Raw genomic sequence first — 23,215 nt, 5'->3', positions numbered from 1 at the left:
CCCTTACAGTCTATTAGTTTTCTGCTGAGAAATCTCCCATAAATTTAATAGTGGTGACCTTAAATGCTTTTATGTTTTTAGAATCTGGAAGTTTGGCTGTGAAATGCAACAGCTAGGATGTGTTTGAGTCAAATCTATTTCTTGGGCTTTCTGGGTCTCCTCTGTGTCTGTAACTCTCCAAGACTAAGGAAGCTATCAGCTTTTTCTTTGTCACTATGGAAGTTTCGTTTTCTATTTTCTTTAATTAAGATAAGGTCTCATGTAGCCCAGCATGGCTTTGAACTCACAGTGTAACCAAGGGTGACCTCAGACTTCTGATCCTTCCATTTCTGCCCTTTGTTTCTGGAGCACCAGATAATGTGCCACCATGTCCTGTTTTACGCAGTGCTGGGAGAACAAAGCCAGGGCTTTATCCATTCTAGGGACACATTCTACTAACTGAGCCACATTCCCCATCTCTAATCTGGAAGTCATCTAAGACTGAAAATCATCATATTCTTGAGCTACAGCACTCCTGGATAAGCACCCAGAGGACTCTGAACCCACCACTGAGAGACTCGCCCACCCATGAATGTTGATACACCACTCACCATAGCTGAGTAATAAAACTATTCTCAATGTCTATTGATAGATGAATGGGTAAAGAATGTGGTACTTAGATTCAATGGGATCTTAGTCAGCCATAAAGAAAAATGAAATCATGGCATATTCAGGAAAATGGATGGGTCTGGGACTCATTCGTTATGGGAATAGGTTTTCTGTTCTTTACTCTCCTTCCTTACCTCCCGGAAGCTTCATAATTTGACCATTTATTCACTTACACATGTCTCATAAGTCTTAGAAACTTTCTTTGTTCTTTCTAATGATTTTTTCTTTTATTTCTGCGGTGTAATAGTGGTACTCCAAAAGCTCTGTCTTTAGGTTCAGACATTTTTCTGCTTGATCTAGCTTGTTGTTGAGGCTCTGGTTCATCTCTTTTATTTGACTTCTTTCATTTTTCATGTCCGAGGTTTAGAATTGGTTCCTTTTGATGAATTCTTACTCATTTCATTAATTGATTTTCCTGTTTCAAAGAATTATTTAAATTATCTTGTATGTCATTGATCGTCCTTGGAATCATTCTTTTGAGTTCTTGCTCAGGCAATTTTTCCCATTTTCCTTTCCCTGGAGTCTTGTTGGAGAACAGTTGCACTCTTTTTGATCTATCCTGTTACCTTGCATTTTCATACTTCATGTTTCCTCATGCTGACATTTGCATTTCTAGGGGATCAGTTCTACTGTAAGTGGTGCAGCAATGCCCATGGATGGGCAAGTATCTCAGTGGTGGATTTAGAGTCCTCTGGTGCATAGTAGGAGTGATGTCGCTCAGGAATATGGTGATTTTCAGTATTAGATAACCTCCATACTAGAGATGGGGAATGTGCCTCCAGTACTGAGTGATTTTCATATTTGAAGAATTTCTTTCTTTCTCTCTTTCTTTTCTTTTCTTTTCTTTTCTTTTCTTTTCTTTTCTTTTTTTTAACCTCTGTGTCTTTAGTAGACTATATTGGCTTTGGTTCAAGTTGACCATTACAACTATGGTCTCCAAATAACTTCCTCAATTGTAATAAATGGCTGTGAGCACAATTCACTGGAAGCAGGGCATGAAGCCTGTTGTTCTCTGCAGGGCTTCCAGGTGGGACTATTCTAAAAGCCAAGGAGGGTATGGTACATAGAGCAGTGGGGGAAAGGTGCTTACCTAGTGGAGTCAGGCAACATTTGTGTAATGCAGCACAGGAACAAAATGTGAGGACTTTGTGTCAATTTCTGTGGACCATGTTCCAGTGAACCCAGGCTAGAAGGTCCCTGGGCATGTGTGGTATGGTTCCCATGATAGAGGGAGCAATGCTCATGTGTAGTACAGAGTGCATCTGTTAAGCCTCCAGTGATGGTATGTAGGTGGAGCCATCCTTGGAGAGAGGGTGCTTCATGACCACAGCTCCTCAGTCATCTAAAGCAGTGTAATAGGATGCCCTCCCCAAAGACTCAGTGAGGCTTCAAGATTGCTTGGCAACAAAAATTCAGGGTGTCAGTGTTAGCTGTTAAGAGGTCTCCTGTGTATCTTTTCATTGTGGTAGAACGTTCCAAGTATAAACTGGTCTTTCCCTGGGAAATGGGGCAGCTGATAAAAGGCTTTGGTCCCTGTTTTACTCAAATGTCTGCCCTCGTGCCCCACAGTACCTCTGTTTCATCTGCTCTGCATTCCAGCTCTTTCTGGTGAGTGAATACGCTGTTCGAATAGTACCTGTTCTTCCCCTGCCCCTTCAGCTCTTCCTTTCTTTAGAGCCACCTCTGTTGCTACTAGCTATCCATCTTGTTGTTGGCTTTCTTCTACCATTAACAATGGAAAGCCTTTATGGCAAGTAGAGGCTTGCTCCTTAATCCTGTGTTTACTTTATATGTTCTAGTCATATCTAAAACATGTATCTACCCCAGACAGCCAGCTTAGGATTTCTTCTAGGGTTCACACTTGTTTATGAGCCATTTTTCTTGTTTGTGTTGACTGAAATTTCTCTGAAAGTCTGTAAATTCTTTCAACTGGCATACCAATATTCTTATGGTCTCTTCTGACTTCACTTACTTTCAACTGTTCACAATTATTATCTTTCTTTTTTGGTGGGGGTGGAATTTAGTATTTGTTGATTAGTCTTTACTTCCTATTGTCCATTTTTAAAATGTTGCATGGAAGTAACACGAGGAGAGGAAAGAAAGGAAGCACAGATATGTGGTACACCATTTGTATGAACTAAATATCCAATGCAGCAGTTATCGATACTGACAGGCTCTGAAGGACATGATGTGACTGTTTGCATAGGCAATAGATAGGCAGCAATTATTGATGATAATTCCCCTTTGTCCTTGGGGGATATGTTCTGGGGCCCCAGGGCATTCTGGAAATAGTGATAAGTGCAAATACTGCACACCTGTTTTCTCCTATACATCGAACTCATGATAATGTTTCATTCATAAACTAGAGATAGTAAGACTTTAGCAATAATAATAATCACAAAGAACAATTATAATAATCCATTGGATTGGGATGTGACCACTCTAAAATACATCTTTTTCTATTTGTACCTTTACTTTTCAACTAATGAAGTATCTTATGACTTCTCTTTGGAAAAGCCTGAATTTACAGAATCATTATTATTGTATTTTGGGGCCATTATTAAGTAAAATTGTGGTTGCTAGAATATACACACTGCCAAACTAAAGTGGCTGATTTGCTAACCGATAGTGAGTTAGAGACTGCCTGGGTAGCATGTAGAGTGTATAGACTCGTGTAGAGTTTGAATATCCTGAGCAGGGCATGGGGTTCACATCACTGTGGTAGATGAAGCAGGGTGGCAAGAACTTTCACTTTTAGAATGATAGACGACTTTCAACGATTGAGTTGTGTATTCTAGAATTTGTCATTTTATAGTTTTTGATCATGCTTGACCATTTGAAACTGGAGAAAGCACAACATTTGATAAGGGGATGTGACTGGACCGGTGCCTTTCAGTGGTTTGACTTCACACAGTTGCAGTCAACATACTGTAGTAACTAAAGTCTCCACTGATGTGAAACATACTTAAAAGAATCATGGTAATTGAAATTACCACGGTAGTGCATGGTAGTGCATATGGAAACCATTTATAACCAGGAAGTACTCTCTCTCTGCCTCTCTGCTTTGCTATGTAAGTAAAGATAGCTATCCGCAGGAAGTTTTAGCAGCAGTGATTGAAACATGGCTTAATATTTTACTGTCTTTACATATCCTACTACAGATCACAAATTTCTAGTGCTACACAATAAGATTTGCATAAATAATGGCTTGCATATTTTGAGTTCATTGTGTGGGGACATCATTTAAGGCAAAAATGAAATACTTAATCATAGACAATGGTGTGATTGATCTGTGACACAGAAATGAAACAGCCTTTTTTTCTTCCAGTTTTATGTATGGAGAACTGACCGACAAGAAGACCATTGAGAAAGTCAGGCAGACTTTTGACAACTACGAGTCAAACTGTTTTGAAGTTCTTCTGTACAAAAAAAACCGTAGGTATTTTTGTTACCAATAAGATGACCTAGGTCTTTCTAGATTTTAGTTTGGGAAGTGGTAGCTAAGCAACAAGGTAGAGAGGATTACAATGCTTCATTACTGCTCTTGCTGTAGGGGGAGAGGTTGCTGGTGAAATTAGATTGAAAAATTAATGATGATTTGACCCTCGAAAAGATCCTCTTGAAGAATGGAAACAAACATGGTGTGTTTTAGCCTACTTTTACAAATTTATTTTGATTTTTATTTAGTAAAAAATATATTGTATGGATGAATGTTTTGCTTGCATGTGTGCATGTGTACCATGTGCGTGCCTGATGCCTGCCAAGTTCAGACGGTATCAGGTCTCCTGGGACTGGATCGCAGATGGTTGTGAGCTGCCATGTGGATGCTGGCAACTGAACTCAGATCTTCTGCAAAGGCAAAGGAGCTCTTAACTGCTCAGCCATCTCTCCAGTCCCACATTGTTATTTTAAACATTACAGTGTTTCATATTTATTGGATACAAAGTGACCCTATTACTTAGGAGTGCTATGTGAATACTTAAATCAAACAAGGAACACTCAACATTTCAAATATTTACTTTTTGTGGTAAGAATATTGGAAATTGCTCTCTTGGCAACTCTGGTGTCTGCAGTTTGCTGTTATTATTAACCGTAGTCATCATGCTGTGCAATACATCTCACACCTAGACATTGTGCTATGTGCGATGATTTTCTTATTCCTTTAACATTGTTGCAAATATCATAAACTCACTCCCTCTCCCCCCACTCTGTGTGTGCATGTGTGTATTGTATATGCATGTGTATATGTGTATGTATATTTGTGTATGTATAGGTATGTATATGGTGTTCACAGATTGTGAAGGCCAGTGGAGGACATTAGATGCCTTCCTCCATTTCCTTCTGTATTCCCTGGAGACCAGGTCTTTTACTTGAGTTTCTTACTTTCCAGGTAGACTAACTAGTCTGTGAATCCCAATCATCCTTCTGTCTCTGTCTTTTCCTTTTCTCCCAGAGCTGTGGTGATTCACACACAGAGCCATGCTTGGCTTTTTGTGTGGGATCCATGCAGGTCCTTATGCTTGCTCAGCAGACATTCCTACCCACTGAGTCATCTCCCCAGCCCAAGAAATTCTTTTAAAGACTGAACAGTATTCACTTCATATACATACTTCATTGTTTTATCCATTTATATATTGATGAACATTCAGATCAATAATAAATTGGCTCCTGTGAATTGTAGTGCAATGAACATGAGTGTGCATGTTTTGTAGATTTCAAATCTTTTGGGTAAATACCCAGCTGTGGAACTGTTACATCATATGGCGGCTTTGTTCTAAAAATTTAAAATTAATTCCAGAGTAGGTTTTTTTTTGTAGTGTCTGTGCTAATGTATGTTCATAATTACATTATTAGAGGAGTCCTTTCTTACGGTTACTACACAAATATCAGTGAGGTGGATATATAGTTGTTTGTTATCAGTATTTACAAAACTACCCTTTACATAGCCTTGAACTGTTTCCTGTTTGAGAGTGATGGGCATAGGCATTATTCCCAGGACAGGATAGTCACATCTGGTAAATATCTGCTGATATTGTGAATTATTCTCTAGGATTGGAATTGTACATAGTCTGTTGCTACTTATCACATAGAACCTCATGGTACAGCCCCTATTTGGGAAAAATAACCAACCAACGAACTAACCAACCACCACTACATGCACATCCTCAACCATCAAGTCTTCTATTTAACTTGATGGCTCCTTTGCATGGTCATGTGAACTTTGTTTCTTTTCGCTGCTTTCTCAAATGTCTTCTTTCTCCTCCTCCTCTTCCTCCTCCTCCTCCTCTTCTTCCTCTTCTTCCTTCTTCTCCTTCTTCTTGATATGTAGAGTCCCTTCATAGTCCTTAATCAAGAAGCCATCTCTAAAAAGGAAGAACTATTTTCTCCAATGTAGTCTCTCACTGGGTATATTGGCTACACTTAGGACAAGGCCCATCCTCTGCAGTAGATGGCCTACACAAAACAAACAGTGGTATTTTTGTAGACCTTTTGTCTCGTATTGCTTTGGTTTTGGTGGAATTTTTGTCTTATTACTCTTTTGCTTGTATACTATGATTTTTGATTTTGTGGGTTTTTTGGGGGGGTTATTTGTGTGTATGTGTTGTGTGTGTTTCTTCTTCTTCTTCTTCTTCTTCTTCTTCTTCTTCTTCTTCTTCTTCTTCTTCTTCTTCTTCTTCTTCTTCTTCTTCTTCTTCTTCTNTCTTCTTCTTCTTCTTCTTCTCCTTCTCCTTCTCCTTCTCCTTCTCCTTCTCCTTCTCCTTCTCCTTCTCCTTCTCCTTCTCCTTCTCCTTCTTCTTCTTCTTCTTCTTCTTCTTCTTCTTCTTCTTCTTCTTCTATTCTTTTAAATTCTGTCTTTGTTGTTGTTGTTCCTTTATTTGCTTGTTTTAAAGAGAGAGAGAAAGAAGATATGGAGTTGGGGTGGGTATGAAGGTGGGGAGAAGCTGAGAAGAGTTGGGAGAAGAGAAACTGAGATCAGAATATATTGTAAGAAGAATTTATTTCCAATAAACATCTATATAAATGTTTATGTGTGTATGTGTGTGCATATGCTTTCATGTTAAGTGACAGCAGAAACTATATACATCTTCAGTGGTTGCTATAGTCTTTTTAAGTGTGGGAGACATCCTAACCTCAGTAGAACACACTGGTTCTAGGTTTCTTATATGTTGGATTTCACGGTGCACAGTTTATCCTTCCCTTTCCTTCGATCTGTTATTCCTTATGGAATACATGGAATTAAAAATTAGATTTTCTTTTTTAGCACTAGACCCACAAAAGGATAACAGCCCCCATGGACATCGCTTCACAAAAGTGCATTTGGCAATGGAATCATTTTCCTTTCTGGTTTTACTTATCAAAACTTTCAACAATTTAGCTTGCATTTTTAGAACCAAGGTCAAAAAGATATTTCTGTCTGAAGTCACACTCAGCTGCCAGTGTGTCACATAGAAAGCCATCAGTTCTGAATGATCAGTTCTTCCTGCTACGCAGGCTATACACATTTTCTTGGTCTTCCCTTCAGGCTCAAATATTTATTTATGATTCATAGGATGCTCAAATGCCCAAGTTCCCTTCATTTTCACATAGATATTTCTAGTCTTTAGATGACTTAGATATATGGCCCAAGTTTAGCAAATAATTGAAGATGACTTACCCTCACATTTAAGTAGAATTAACAAATATTTGCTCAATTTTCAGACTTTGTAGCCAAGTCCATAGTTTGAGTGTGTCAAAACTATTTCAATGGGATTCTATTATTTTTAAATTTATTTTTAAACATATGGGAAATACCTTGAAATTTACATTTTTACAATTCTCCTTCTAGGATGGTTTGAAATGATGTGACTTTTATTCATATCTGCCCGATCTCTTAAGGGGACTGAATATTGCTATATGAACATCTGTATACAGCTGGTAGGAGACAGGCCCTGCCACCCTGCAGAAAGCTCCGGTTCTCCTCTGTGTGCTCTTTGCATCTGTCTTTAATTTTGATTTTTCTTTAATATAAAGGATGGGTATTATCCATGCACTAGGGTAGAACACAAGCATTTTAGCCAGATGTAAAGGAATCTCACAAGTGGTCATCTCAAACAGCTTTTACCCATCAACTACAAAAAGAGTGTTTTGTGACTTTGAAAAATGTTAGATGGGGAAATTGACGTATCTTTTGAAGGCTGAGGAATGCCTGAATACCAAGCCCCGTCCCCAAGACTTTCATCAGGTAATTAAGTTACAGTACACAGCATTTTGCAAATGGGGCAGTTGATTTACTCAGTCAGTGTTGAGATTTCAGCTTGTAACTTTTTAAAAATTTTCTTCCCATTTAGTGTCCTATTAAAAGGAGGCATTTCGGGCTGGTGAGATGGCTCAGTGGTTAAGAGCACTGACTGCTCTTCCAAAGGTCCTGAGTTCAAATCCCAGCAACCACATGGTGGCTCACAACCACCCATAATGAGGTCTGCCTCCCTCTTCTGGTGTGCCTGAAGTCAGCTACAGTGTACTTATATAATAAATAAATAAATCTTTAAAAAAAAAAGGAGGCATTTCCTATTCTGGGGATAGTTTATCTTTGGGGCAAAGACAGAATCTACCTATGTTGCTAGTGCCCAGTGCCCAGTGCCCAAGCCCTGGGTGTTGGGAAGAATACACTTCTGTCCATCCATCTCAGACTTCCTGTCTGAGCCCATTCTGGGGGAAGTCTGAGCCTATGAGCTGCAAAAAATTCTACCTTGATATTTGGAAACAGCTTTTCAGACAGCCCTGTCTCTGCCAGAATTCCAAAAGTGGCTGTTTCGGTAGGAAGGCATGACTGTGGCACCAGCTCTTCTTGTCCAGATTTCTAGCAGGCCCAGGAAAAAGAAAAGGATTTTCAATGCTTTTTTTTCCTTTGTTTATAACCCTCTCTGCCTCTAGCTCACCAAGTTGGAACAGCCACAGGCCATGAACACAGCAGTGTCTGGCAGTGGTTATTTGTAAAACTGTATATCACTCACAGTTCCCAGACACGCTGTGTAAGACGAGAGCAGGAAACAGGGAGGAAGCCTGGCTGGGAGATGATGGGTTTGTTTCCAAGTCTCCTTCTCATTCTGCAATCATTTCAGAAAGGGCTGTGTCCTCCTATGGACCTGTTAGAGCCACAGAGACTTAGTGGCCGGAGCTGAACATTATCTTATAAGTCTCTCTGCAGTGGTATGGCTTCTGGAGCCTGCTGAGGGACTCAACTCATCTGGTGTAAATGGCAAGTTAGCCCTTCCACGACTTAGGTAGATTCCTCAGGTTTAGCAGGTAATTGAAGAGCACTATAATTACTGTGCCCATTTAGACAGAATTGGCAGTGGCATTAGGTGACCCAGTTTTGGATCCAGGTCTGAAGGAGGTGGTTACTTGGATTTCATGGGGGACCACTAAGATGCTCTAAGTTCTCAGCTGCATCAGCTACACATAACCTCTTCTGCCCCTAAGCATGGACGATTTGGGGGCTTTTATTGCTCTTTTGCTTGATAAAAATCTGATGGAAAATGAATTTATTTACTTACTATTTTTTTTTATTGTGATAGAATGTTCTTTCAGTGTGCTGCTGCTGTGTGGATAATTATTCCCTTGGGGTATTTCTCATGCCTCCATCTAGTCCATTGTTGCAATTATTTGTCAGTTCTGAGGTCTGTCCAGACCCTGAGCTTTAAAACTGTGAAACCCTCATCCCTCTGGAGAATGCAGTAGCTGTTTCTTGAAGAATGATGTGGCGCAGTTGAGCCTCCAGGGGCAGGAGGCAGTGGCTCACTAAGACACCGGAGATTCTCAAGCTCTGAACACACATGCTGTTTTACTTTACCTTTGATGATTGCCCTAAATGTTTCAGGTAGCACTCAGTGTACAGTAGGTATCAAGTATTGGTGATGTCTCCTGTGACCAAGGACATAGCCATCAAAGTGTCACCTAAGTCCACCGGATGGAAGAGAGGGCCTTGGGACAGAAGCAGCTTTTGAGATGCTCTTCTGGGAGTCAGGTTTGTCAGGGTGGTAGGTGTTGCTGTTGTAGCTAATTGGAAACTCTTGTCAAGGTGACAAGACCAGAGAAGCATGTGGGAGTGATCACACTTGGTGAGTTTGTCAGAGGCCTCAGGACACAGACCTAAAGGTGATGCTGGTATAACTTTAGGAGTAAGACTGCCTTTGTGTACACAAGTTGGGAAGAGATCCTGTACTTTTCTTTAGAATGTTCATATTTGGGGATAAAATTACACTCACTAAGTCTGAACCATTGGTACCTGATAGAGAGTTAAACGGTTTTGTTTTGTTGCTTTAGATTGAGATTTAATTCAAGGCCTTATGCATACAAGACATCATACTTATGCGTACATTCTACCACTGAACTACATCCCCAGCCCTTGTTAAATTTTTAATTTTGCTCTCAATTATTTATGAGACAGAGTATTTCTAAGTTGCCCAGTGAACTCTTTAGCTCACTTTGTAGTAGAGACCATTCTTGAATCTGTGATCCTCCTGCCTCAGCCTCCTCAGTATATATAAAACCTGATTATAGACCTGAACGAGCAGCTCTGGTTAAAGCATTGTTTTTAGTCTTGTAACAAAACTACTGTTTTGGTGCTGAAGCAAGGAAAGATATGGCAGAGTCATGGAAGCTAACCCTTACTGTGGCCCTGACACCCCTCTGTCCTCTTTCTCCCTCTTTCTCCCCTACAGGTACCCCTGTTTGGTTTTACATGCAAATCGCACCAATACGAAATGAACACGAGAAGGTGGTCTTGTTCCTGTGTACATTCAAGGACATTACACTGTTCAAACAGCCTATAGAGGATGACTCAACGAAAGGTAATGTCCAAAATGGAGTTTCCGTACCTAAGAAGTCGGTGGCCTTTTATCTGCCTCTTCCTCCCCCTCCTCCTCCTCCTCCTCCTCATAAAACACCAAATCTATGCTACATCCACATATAATAACCTAACTTTAAGCTGAAATATATCATTAATAAAGCATGTCTACTGACAACTTAAGTATTAACAATTAAAATAAGTTCAACTGGAATAAAATAAATACATTAACAAAAATCCAACGAATTGTACCTTTTATCACATGTATGGCTGCCTCAAAGGGAAAGACACAGAAAGCCAGTAGTATCTCAGGAGCTAATACTGATAACAAGAATACACTGTGAAGTACAAAGGGCTGATTACAGACAGACAGACAGACAGACAGACAATGAAAAACCAGAATTTTTATGCATTCAGAAAATGTAGCTAGAGAAATCTGAAAGCCCGCCAAATCTCAGCATTACACACATTGACTTGCTTTCTAATAGATTTGGTGATGTTTTTAAAGTACAGGTTTAATTTTGCCCCCTATTATATATGAGCACATCCCGGGAAGAATGTACATCTATTGTCTCCGTGAGCTTCCTGTACAGGCACTGCACTTAGGCAAAGATGGAGTCAATCATCTTACAAACGTGTTAATCTTCAAAAATAGGCTATAAAAGTGCAGAACCTAAAAGAACAGTCTAGATCATGTACATATGGCTCAGCTTGTGGATGGGAACAGGGCCTAGTGTACATGTTCCTGATACAGAAGCACTTCTGCAAGAGCAGACACATCTCAACCCAGGTCTCCAGTCAACACAGGAGATAAGTCTTCTCCCAGGGACCCCTCATAGTGCACAGTGGAAGTGGGAAGAAGTTGGGGTTCTTGGAGCTCTTCACCCTTTTGTCCAACCAAGGGGGTAGGGCAAGGAAAATGAGTAGTGCAAATTTATTTTTGAAACAGTTTCTTAATAAAATACTTTGAGTTTGCTAGACCCATGGACTGTTGAGTAAACTCAGGCATCAAATGCTGAGTTAGCTAGCTGGTGGCTGTCCTCCCTTCATCCCAAACTGCCTGTGCACTGAGGAAACTACCCTGACTGTGAAAGAAAAAAATGGGAGAGATGGGTGTCTACAGCATATTTTCTCTCCCTACCTCCCTCTCCTGCTGTATCTTCCTATGGACTTAGTTTTCTCTACATTTGTCCTAGTGAAGTATAGGGAGGAATTCCATACGGCATGGTTAATTCGGGAGCAGCCTGATTGGCACTTCAACACCTTGTACCTAGGGAGCTTTAGAGTGAAGGGAATTACACATAGCCAGGGCTGATTTCGCTGAGGTCCTACCAGAGAGGTATTGATAATTTGATGGAGTTTTGTTCAACCAACTGAGCCTTACTGGCTGATTACATTCAGTTTACTTATCAGCTTCTATTTATGCAGTTGTATGTTCTCTTGAGTGGAAGTTGTAACATTTGTCGTAAAGAGAGTGGCTGGCCCAATGCAAGCCTCCCCAAGTGGAGCGTTATTGACTGCAGCATCCAGAGGCGCAGCTATGGGAACCTAGAGCACTCTTTATTCTCTCCGATGTAATTTATTCCCAATTTATTTTCTCCATTTGGGTTTAAATTAGAAGATGGTGTCATATAAATGGAGACTTTAAATTCATTTAGAAATAGGCTTTATAAAATGTTATTTTTAAGAACCTCTTAGGAGACCAAAAGGGAATGCTTGCCTTTATGCAGTTGGCAAATGCTCCTTTCCCTTCCTTCTGAAAAAAAAATAAAAATAAAAAACCCCCAGCACAGAGCTTTAAGCTTTCCAACTGCAACCATAATTACAGAAAATGACATTAATTTATCCCTTGCAGGTGAGTCTAAATACATAATATTGTATCTATTCACATTTTTGTTAGTACCAAATTAAAAGAAGAAACTTTATACTGTGCCAGGCATTGAAAATATGACTGAACAAATTAATTTGTACATGTCTCCGAAATTCTAGTCTATATGAAGTCATTTTCTGGAAGATCAAGTAAAATATCTAATTTAGGGCCTAGATAACACACATATTCTCTCTTTCTGTCTCTCTCTGTCTCTCTCTCTGTTTCTCTCTCTGTCTCTCTGTCTCTCTGTCTCTGTCTCTGTCTCTCTGTCTCTCTGTCTCTCTCTTCCCCCTCCTTTTGTATGACCCAGGCAAACCTGCAGCTCAGTATTACATCATTTCAGCCATTCAAATGCTGGAATTCCAAGCATGCACCATCACAACCAGCTAGTATTACCTTTAAAATATTAAAACATACTTCTAAACATCTTTGTACTTAATGTTGATGTCTTTGAAACTTCGTGGTGCTTCAGACAAAGGCTAGAAAACATATTTTTCCTCCATTGTATATGGAACACTCATCAGAATATACCATGTTCTGAGACATGCCCTTTTTTTGACCAATTTGAACAAATACATACCTTTGAGAATGTATCCCAGACCATAATGGAGTCAAATTAGAACTCAATTACTGAAAGATGCATGGAAAATTCCCCAACAATTTGGAAGTTGAGGAACACATTTCTAAATAATATATAAAAACTTAAGTAAAAATATTCTGAACTGAATCAAAATTTAGCTTTTTCAAATTTGTGGAAGAGAGTAAAGGCAAGACTGAGAGGAAAATATGTAATGTTAAATGTACATCTGATGAAAGAAAATGACTTAAAAAAACAACAACCCAGTAACCTAGTTTCCATCTTAAGAAGCTAAAAAAGAAGAGAATGTTAAACCAAAGCGAGTGGAGGACAAGATCCTGAACCATACGGGAGAAATCATTGAAAAACTGGACAGCATTGTAGAAAAACCCATCAAAACTCAAAGCTAACTCTTACAATGAAAGTATCATTACAATTAACCCACGGCTCTGATAACCAAGAGAAAAGAGGGGAGACACAAATCGCCAGTGCAGAAAATGAAAGGTCTATACCCACTTATCCTGTGGCTACTAAAGCCTAGACAACGATCACCCTGTGGTCACCATTGATGACTTATGAGAAATAATAGACCATTCTCATGAAACAGATTTTTTTTTTTTTTGAGACAGGGTTTCTCTGTACAGCTCTGGCTGTCCTGGACCTCACTCTGTAGACCAGGCTGGCCTCCAACTCAGAAATCCACCTCCTCTGCCTCCCAAGTGAGGGGATTAAAGGCGTGCGCCACCACGCCCGGCTTGAAACAGAAAATCTTAATGTCTCATCACTATTAAATACTCGAGCAGTAAAGAGTAGTTCTATTCCCCAAACCAAGGGAACAGAAAGTACAAATAGTTTCATCAGGAGACCCTAATAAACTCTGAAGGAAGGCGTTTCTCCTTTTCCTTCTTCAGGATTTTACACACGTATATATGATAGCCACCATTCCCCTCTTTCACACTTCCCTCTCCTCCCCCCAAATGCCTTCCTCCCTAAATGGGTCATTCTAATCAGCCTCCCAAAGCATCCAGGTTCAAGGCACATGTGGGAAGAAGAGGAGGAAAGAACACAAGAGCTCAGGGATGGGGAAGAGGTCTTTGGTCTGCTGCTGTGTGGACATGGCTGCTGTACATATGCATCCATAACATTGCTGGGGCTGCCTGCATGTCCTCTAGGTCTCTTCCACAATGCAGAAGGTACTGCTCTGATACCAAACCCAGGAAAGACAGTACGGAAAAGAAAATGATAGATGAGTGTCCCACTCTTAACATCATAGTCCACAAAACTGAATCCATAAAGTATCGGAGGAATTATGCATGACAATTAAAGGGACTCTATCTTCAAAATGCAATTTTCCAAATCTGTCCTATCAGTGAGGTGGCTAAAAACCAAATGAACAAACAAACAAACAAACAAACAAAAATAAACCCACATGATCCCTTTAGTTGGCATAGAAAAAGCATTTGAAAAATTCAAAACTCACTAAAAGCCTTTGAAAAAAATTCAACATTCATTCATGATTTAAAATCCCTAGAAAAACATGAATGGGGATGATTTCCCATGTTCTCATGAGGAACATCTGTGAACTTCTGTGCAACCGGTGACTAATAGTGAACCCTATCTTTGGTGAGGTGCTTAAAACATTAAAGATAAAATAGTCGATATGTGATTGATAACCTGAAACATTTTTCAAGTGAATTTTGACGTCTTCACACAGTTAGCTTTGAGTGGAGTCTTTATATCCTATTTTTACCCCCAATTATGCATATATTTATTAGAGGCATGTTTCCTCCGACTTACCCTATGTAATTTATGACACAATTGAAGCTGCCCAAGGAAATGGAATGCTTCTGCACCATTGTGACCTGCTGAACCTTAATGGTAATTAGTAACTTTGTATTTATGCAACCTGGAAGTTGGTAGCATTTTGCCATGAATTGGGGGGGGCAACATATGCAGGTGCTTAAAAAGCCGACTTATCTCTGAAATAAATGCTTCTCCATTCTCCTGTCTTCATGTCCATCACTCTGCATCCCCATGTACAGTACCAGAGTGCTTGTAACACAGTCTCTTTTGAGTTCAACTATCTATTTTTATAAATTATTTTTGAGTAACCCCAGATAGATTGATTGTTGAACAGTGATTTCAATAAGTATGCAAATAAAAATCCTGGGAACAGTATTGGTGTAAAATATCTTTTTCTAGTGCCAGAAATTCTAGAAGTTGGGGTAATTTCAAAATAATTTTTGTTCTGAGGCTCCTGTATGCCTTTTCTATAGCTAACAGATTACTGAAAAAGCCTTGCGTAATGCAGCTATGAACGCTGCATATGAACTATTCTCTATTATTCATGTGAGCTGTACATTTAACATGAAAAATTCAAAAGACATGAAATATTTATGCCATTAAGTCATCATCCTACTATATCTTTGAAGCTAGTGATATAGGAATAGGAGAACATTTTTGGAAGCTTTGTAAAATAGTGTATGTTTTTATTTTAAAGATAAAGAAGAAATTAAACCTTTCGGATAAATAGGGCATGCAATTTCATTATAATGACCACAATATCAAAATGATTTAGGTTTAGAACCTTGAATAAAAAATAGTGACATTGCCTTTGATCCAGCCTTTGGCCTCACAGTAACTTAATACAAACTTTTTCATGACCTTTATAGGACTATCCTAGTCTTTTAACCTTACTTTTATCTGTTTTATTTTCCCATCCACAAGTCAAACTGACAATATTTCTGGGGATATAGGAGCGGCCCCTTTTCTTATATTCCAGTGGGGAAGACAAACAAAATAGTAGAAGCTTTCCTCCAAGAAGCTCCTGTATTCTTGGTGATCAGCTGAGCATCAGCACTGTAAAGAACGCAAGAGAGGAGTTGAGAGAGTGAAGCAGGGATTAGACAGGGGAGACACAGGGCAGCATCGAGGTCCTCTGAGGCTCCTGGTCTAGAATTTCACTAGTGTCCGTGGCCCTCATTCTGTTCTCTACTTTTGCCTAGTCAGAGGAATGCAGATGAGAAGTATGTAAAATGTTGGGTTTATCTGAAGTTCAGGTTTGATTAGGTACAAGGGAAAGGAGTCTTCAAAAGGCACATTGATTAGAAAAGGGCCTCTCTCCTTTGAAGATCTGCCTAATTTATTGGTTTGCATTCATATCGATCTCCTATTTATATTGCCAATCACCCCTTAACCCCACCCAAGAAACTCAGACAAATGGTTGAAAGACTTGAAGGAACAGACTCTGAACTTTGTTTCTGAATCAGATTAGACAGTGACTATGGTGGTTATGGCTGCAGTAATTGAGGGAGCTCTGCTTATAGCAAAGCCTATGTCCATCACAGTTTCATCCTGAATCATTTTGATTTTGTTCGTCTGATATCAACAGCGAATCATGATGAATTATGACCATCAGGAATGGCAGCAAACCTACCAGATTCTATGCTCGTCATTGCTCATTGCACTAATTGTGAAGTTTATGTTAATAGCTCCATTTTACTGCGGAAGAGCCTAACACTCAGGCTGATATCAACCCTCATGTTTTTCAGATTGCCCATTGCTGTCCCCACTTCTGCAGGAGGGAATTCACTGGCAGGCATAGTCACCTTAATCCCCTGTCCCTAAGCCTCAGGAGGATGGTGTACTTATTTCTGTCGGGCAGAGTTGTGCTCTTAAAACCAACCAAATGTCCGGATGCTAATTCCACAGGGTGAAGTAGTCTTGTTACGTTTTGTACCTCATATTTTGATGTTGGAAGATTTGTTCAGACAATCCATCAACTGTATCTGATACTTTATCTATCATAAAATGCAAATTAAAGCCCAGGAGGTCCACACTGTTGATTATCTTATGTGTTCTAAAGATCATTATCCAAATCTCTGCCCATTGATACTGTACAGAATTTTCAAACAGAGTTCCAAACTGCTAAGATAATTACCATGTGCAACACCCTCTGCCAAGCAGTCATGACCCCTTTTTGCCAATAATGAGGTTAAAAAAAATTCTCCCAGAATAAAAATAACATCAAAAAAGTAACCTGCTTGCAAAACCAATGCTTTTCTTTAGAGAGGAGACAGCAGAAGAAATAGGAGTAATTATGCCAGGCCGTCTCGTTGGCTGAGAGCAAAATTGTTTACCTAAGCTTTTTCCTTATAGATTGGAATCTTGTGTTGCAGCCCAATAGATTGATTTAACTGCCTCTGTGACTTCCTTTCATTTTTAAGATTAGGCAGTCCATGACAAAGAGGTTAATTGCAACCCAATAGAGCTAAACTAATGTTTTATTAAGAAGGAGTTGGCAGCCCGAGCTTTTAGGAGAACAAATGTTCTCATAATGCCATGAACAACTTACAGTGCAAGCATCCCACTCCTCATAGTCAACTGTCTGTTCAGATTACCCCATATCGACCACGTCTAAGTAACATCAGCGAATTGCTGAGCTGTCAGGCGCACAGTTAGATTTCTGTAGAGAGGTGGGTGGATGCAGTCCTGGGGAGAAGTGAGAACTGCTGATGAGTCTTTTTGCTTTGACCTAGACAGTGTGATTGTGTGACTTTTCCCAAAGTTTGACCGTAACGTTGGGGTTGGGGAGATATCAAATAGACTCACGTAGTCACTGATGGAGGCAGATCCAAAGCACAAAGGGAAAGACGGAAGAAAACTCAACATGGCCTGGTTTACAGTAGCGAGAAATCTGCAGACTTCTTGAGCATGTGTCCCTGTAGCATACGCACTATCAAGGAGAAACAAGTGCCTAATTCGTAGAGATGATGGGGAGCAGGCCAGAGGTGCCCTTGTGGGTTGGTGGGAAGCCAAGGAGGGAAACTTCAGGTTGTTGTGTTTGGTGTGGCTTTTGTTTCAGGTGAAGTGTGTGGATATGTGGTGGGAGGAAGGAGGTATAGAAGTCTTCAGAGAAATGCTAATGTTAGAGCATTAGAGCAGAGGATTGTGAGAGGACCCTGGTCAGGGAACAAGGTGGGCAGTGGTTCCTGCTCTTCCTCTGATGTACATATGAAAGGAACATCACACCTTGGCTTGGCTTTGGTGCTCCACCTTCTGGGGCTTGCTGAGAGCAAACTCCTACAGGATGGCTCCCTGACAATTGCCCTTGACTTTGGTTTCTCTATGCCAGAACTGGCCCCTCACCTAGCCCTGCCTTTTTTTTCTCAGCTAGTGGTCCTCAAGTTCTTTCTGAAGAGTAGGAACACTCTCTACCTTCTCTGCTCCAGAGTTTGTTAGATAGGTATTGATACCCACTGAAAGCTGAGCCTAGCTCCTTTGTTACATTTTCATTGTATCTAAGGCAAGTGATGTGCTAATCTCTGTTTAACATTTTTCACTCATTGTTTCACTTATTCAACCGAAATGTAATGAGTGCCCTTTACAAGTTTACATTGATCAGACTATATATAGTTGTGCACAGACACATGGAAACCAGTATTTAAATTAGGAACTACTGTTTCCTTACTATGAAATGCAGCAGTAAGAGTAAGTGACTATAGCTTTTATGGTTGAATTTTTCCTTCCTCACATGCCTCATTGTTGGCATGGTTGTAGAGATGAGTGAATTCTAACATTCTGAAGGTTTGCCCTCTTGCTCAGTTTATTGCAAACATTCCTTTTGTATAGCTCCTTTGTTTCCAATTTTTTTTCTAGGCAGAACTTTATTGTATACACAGAATGCAAATGGGTTTCTCTTTTGACCCTACTCAGATTTACAGAGCTCTCACATCATCTTTTTTAGAAATGTGAGCCTTGAGGGAAAAAAAAGATGAGCTGGAAAGTTTCTAGAAATAGCCTATGCAACTATAATACCCAGTTTATGTAAGGTGAGGAATTATCAGATATAGTTTAGCATGCTGATGACTGAAATAGTTACAGTCATCTAAGGGCATCCTTATTATTTACACCCCCCCCAATTGACCAAGGCCCACTATAGGAACACATAAATGGGCTTTAGTCTCCAATAAAATTGGATTAGTCAGTTGCCTTTTGTTAACTTACCTACAGCTTTAGTGTCACCATGAAGAGATGAACTTTAGTTTACCCAAAGTAATCTACAACAGCATTGATGCTGCCACTGTCACACAATGTGTATGCTGTGGTGTATGAAGGAGGGCATTGCAAGTAGCTCTAGGAAGCTTCCAGAATGTAGTAATCCTTCAATTGAGTCTGAACTGCCATCAGCCAAATAGAATTCTAGACAAGTAGGATGAGGGTAATAAAGCAATGAGTGGGGTATTATAGTATGTAAAAGGAACTCTGGGAGACCTAACTATAGTTTGAATTTTTTTTTTAAATTAATTTTCTGTTGGTTTAGTAAGGGTGGAAACAGTAAGAGGAGATTCCAGGCCATAGATATAGTGTAAATCCTTGTGGTTGGAAGCTAAATGTCCTCTCTTCCAAGGACATACCATGCTATCCTGGAAGTCTCCAAGGTTGATCTGAAAGACTGAAATAGGGGAATGTGTGCTCTAATCTGTGTTTTAGAAAGAATTTAGCAGCATGTGGACGTGTTCTCAGGGGGTTGTCACCTGACTGCAATGGCAGATGCTGTACGGTCTGACATGTAAGGGTGGAAGGCATTCATTTTGAAAGGTATATATTCATAAATTATAAACTAGAAGGCTTAGGTGTGTGTGTGGGGGGGGGGGGGGGGGGGGGGTGGTGTTAACTTTAGAAAGTTAGAAATAGCACCAGATAATTCATCAAGATCAGGGATATATGGTAGATTTAGGATGGGCAACACAGAGAGAAGGTAATGATGAGATGATTTTGGACGCGTTGGGAACCAGATGTCTATAGAATATCTTAGAAAAGCATGGCCAATGGCAGAGGTATGTGTGGGTCTAGCACACAGAAGAGAAATTGAGGTTTGTTATAGAGAAATTAAGTCAATTCTGTAGGTTGATGCTACAATTTCTGGAGAGCTGATGGTGTCTTTGTTGCCTCATTGTGAGACTGGAACGTTGTACAGAACTTTGGGTTTCACACAACGCTGCCTTCAACCTGACTTTAAATTCTAGTCACTAGGATAAGGTCTGTTACTAAAGAAGAAAAAAGGGCTTTCCATTAACACATGTCAGCTTACTTCTGACTGTCTGTGAACACACAGAAGGAGTAGAATTGGTAGAAGAAGTTCTAAGCCTGAACAACTAGTCTAATGACTCATAGTAAAGTCCAGTGTTACCTGTACTCTGTGATTTGACAGGCATTAGTCTTCTGTAGGCCCAGCGTTTCTTCAGTTTAGTGAATCGTCTGAAATTTCATCAAGTTCATCCCTTTTGACCAGCTGTAGTTTTCACTTTTAAGGAATTGTTTGGGAACTATCCCATCAATGAGTAATACTGCAGAAATGCTGAAGTGGGTTTAAACAAATCTTTAATAGAGACGAGCTTTTGATTTAGCTAGAGAAAAGATAGCTGAGATAGGGCCAGAATATGGCTGGGTTTTCTCTGTTTGCTCACATCTCATTGGTATTTCTTTGAAATTAATGATTTTAATAATGGCAATTTGAGTCCCCAGAAGAAAATTTCTTCCCATTAAATTCACATTCCTTTTTCCCAAAAGCAACTTCTCTTTCTGAAAATATGATTAGGGCTTTAGATATTCCAAGCATAACTTTTTTAGATATCACTGCAGTTGTTAATGAGAGAAATAACATTTGTTATGCTACAAGGAAAGTAGAATGTGTGATATGAACCATGATATGGGAGAGTGGTTGGAATTGAGCTAATTCTCCTGTACATCTCTGTGTACAGAAGAACTGTTTTCATTAAGGTGGTAGTAGCCGCTCTAACAAACAAGAATAATGTAGTAATGTTATGTGTTATTTTTTTATTAATAAGGAAAAATGATTTGACACAGGAAAAGGATATTTCTTGTTCATGTAATAATCCAAAGCAAGTGGCCCTGGCTGGCATCCTTTTGCACAGCCATCCAGTGGCTTTGCCTTCCCCTTAGGCCTTGCCAGTTGCATCCAGCTGGTAGAAGGGGGAGGGACTCCTTTATAGCAACTTGCTTTTGGAATAGAGATATAGATGTGGCATCATGTTTTTGCTTACAGTCCATTAGTGAGATATAGGGACTTGGAACACACAGATGCATGGGGTGCTGAGAAAACAGCTGGCTAGGCAGCTGCTTTCCCTTAACAAACGCATGCAAAGCAAAGGACCACAAAGGTTTTTAAACTTAGTGTCTACCTTGACTACTGGGACTGCATAATAGATCTGAGAAAGGCACAGATGTTACAAAGTGCCACAGATATTAGAATGTACCTCATTTTAGCCACACTTCACATATATTATGGGTGTTTACTTAAGGATAAAACTGACACTTCTCAGTTTTTCTGGAGAGAGTGGCTACAATCCTTTGACATTCTGAGAGAATTCATTTCCAACTCATTGTATATGAACAACTAAAACTCTCTTTTCATCTTTTGAAGGTTGGACGAAGTTTGCCCGGTTGACACGGGCTTTGACAAATAGCCGAAGTGTTTTACAGCAGCTTACACCAATGAATAAAACCGAGACAGTCCACAAACATTCAAGACTAGCTGAAGTAAGTATGAGAAACACTTTGTTTTCAAGGTAGTGGCATTGATACACTTTCCCCCAAATTACTCAATATAAGCAAAATTGCTAGGTAATTATCTATCTATCTATCTATCTATCTATCTATCTATCTATCTATCTATCTATCTATCATCTATCTATCTACCTACCTATTATCTATCTACCTATCTATTATCTATCTATCTATCTACCTACCTACCTATTTATCTATCTACCTATCTGTTGCAGGAAATATTAAAAAAGAACCGCTAAGTTCCAGCTCTCTATCCAGCTACTCTGCCCACCAATTTCCCAGTGGGCTGGAGCTCCCCAGTTCCCTTCACTACTGCACCAGCCCCATGCCACAACTGTCTACCTTGCAGTCAGCAACCACAACTCCTAGCAACCTGGTAGAAACAAAACTCTTGAAGCTTACAATTAACCAATCAGATTTATGTATCAATACATTCTCAATTCACAAGATGCCAATACAATAATTTCAGAACCAATTGATAATGATAAAAGCTGCCCACCTAGATGAGACAAATTATCCCAATTATTCTATCCATTATGATATCATAACTACCTGTGGTTATTTCAAACCACGAGGGATCAGGATCTGCTTCCTGTCTGTTCACCTTCATCTTGGCTTCTCCCTCTCTCTTCTCTGAGTCACTCTCTGTCCCTGCAACTCTTCGCTCTGCTTCCCCTTTCCCTGTCCAATCACAGGCCTCCTACTGCATTAATATTATAATGTAATTGGAGCTTGGAAAATCTTGCCACACCTATCTATTTGTAAAACTGTAGAAATTTGAAATATTTCTTTATGTTCTCACTAACTTTTGCATGGAGATGTAGTTCATGCTATATTATGTGATACTTAGAGAGTGTATGATTTAATTGAACAAATGGGACAGAGCATCCATCCATTCATCCATCCAACCATCCATCCACCCATTCATTCATTTGTGTGTGTGTGTGAGTGTGTGTGTGAGTAAGACATTAATTGAGGGTTTCTGCTGTAGTTGGGCTTCTATGAAGGATGGAAAGAGGAATAAGAAATACGCTGGCACTAAGGAGTGAAAACTCAGCACAGGAAACTGATAAAGAATTTAAGACACGGTAGCATTTACACAGACTTGGGATTCTAGGGTTAGTTACAAATGCAAGGTGGTGCCTAGGGGAGGGGATGATGCAGGAAACAAGGATGAGTTAGGGCAGTGAAAAAGCTCAGTAGCCAAAGGTGCTTGCTGGTGAGTCTGGCATCCTGAATTCTATTTCTGGAATCCATATGGAATCAGAGAACTGACTTCTGTAGATTTTCTTTGACCTCCACATGTATGTCATGGCATAACTGCAACCCCAAATGTCACACACACACACACACACACACACACACACACACACACACACACAGAGAGAGAGACAGACAGACAGACAGACAGACAGACAGAGACAGACAGAGAGAGAGAAAGAGAGAGAGAAAGAGACAGACAGAGACAGAGACAGAGACAGACAGAGACAGACAGAGACAGACAGAGAGAGAAAGAGAGAGAGAGAGAGATCCAACCAAACAATGATTGCTTCATTTGTAAAATGTTGTGAATTAACTGTGTAAGGAATAGAAAGATACCATTAAATCCATATGTTTATTTATTTACATTGCTAGAGAAAGGTGAGCTGAGGCATATCTTAATTAGCTATAAATACCAATTCTGATTTAGAGAGGCTAGGAA

General features: G+C 39.8%; 1 protein-coding gene across 1 annotated transcript in view; it reads left to right on the top strand.

Annotated features, from left to right (window-relative positions):
* Positions 1-23,215, top strand: part of Kcnh5 (potassium voltage-gated channel subfamily H member 5) — a 276,043-nt gene that overhangs the window by 35,399 nt on the left and 217,429 nt on the right. Inside the window, exons 3-5 of the mRNA XM_021179089.2 lie at positions 3,977-4,083; positions 10,353-10,481; positions 21,371-21,486. Coding sequence (XP_021034748.1) covers positions 3,977-4,083; positions 10,353-10,481; positions 21,371-21,486 — 352 coding nt within the window. The remainder of the gene's footprint in view (positions 1-3,976; positions 4,084-10,352; positions 10,482-21,370; positions 21,487-23,215) is intronic.

The sequence above is a fragment of the Mus caroli genome, chromosome 12 (assembly GCF_900094665.2).
Source record: "Mus caroli chromosome 12, CAROLI_EIJ_v1.1, whole genome shotgun sequence".
NCBI lineage: Eukaryota > Metazoa > Chordata > Mammalia > Rodentia > Muridae > Mus > Mus caroli.
This window is presented reverse-complemented; position numbering and strand designations above follow the sequence as displayed.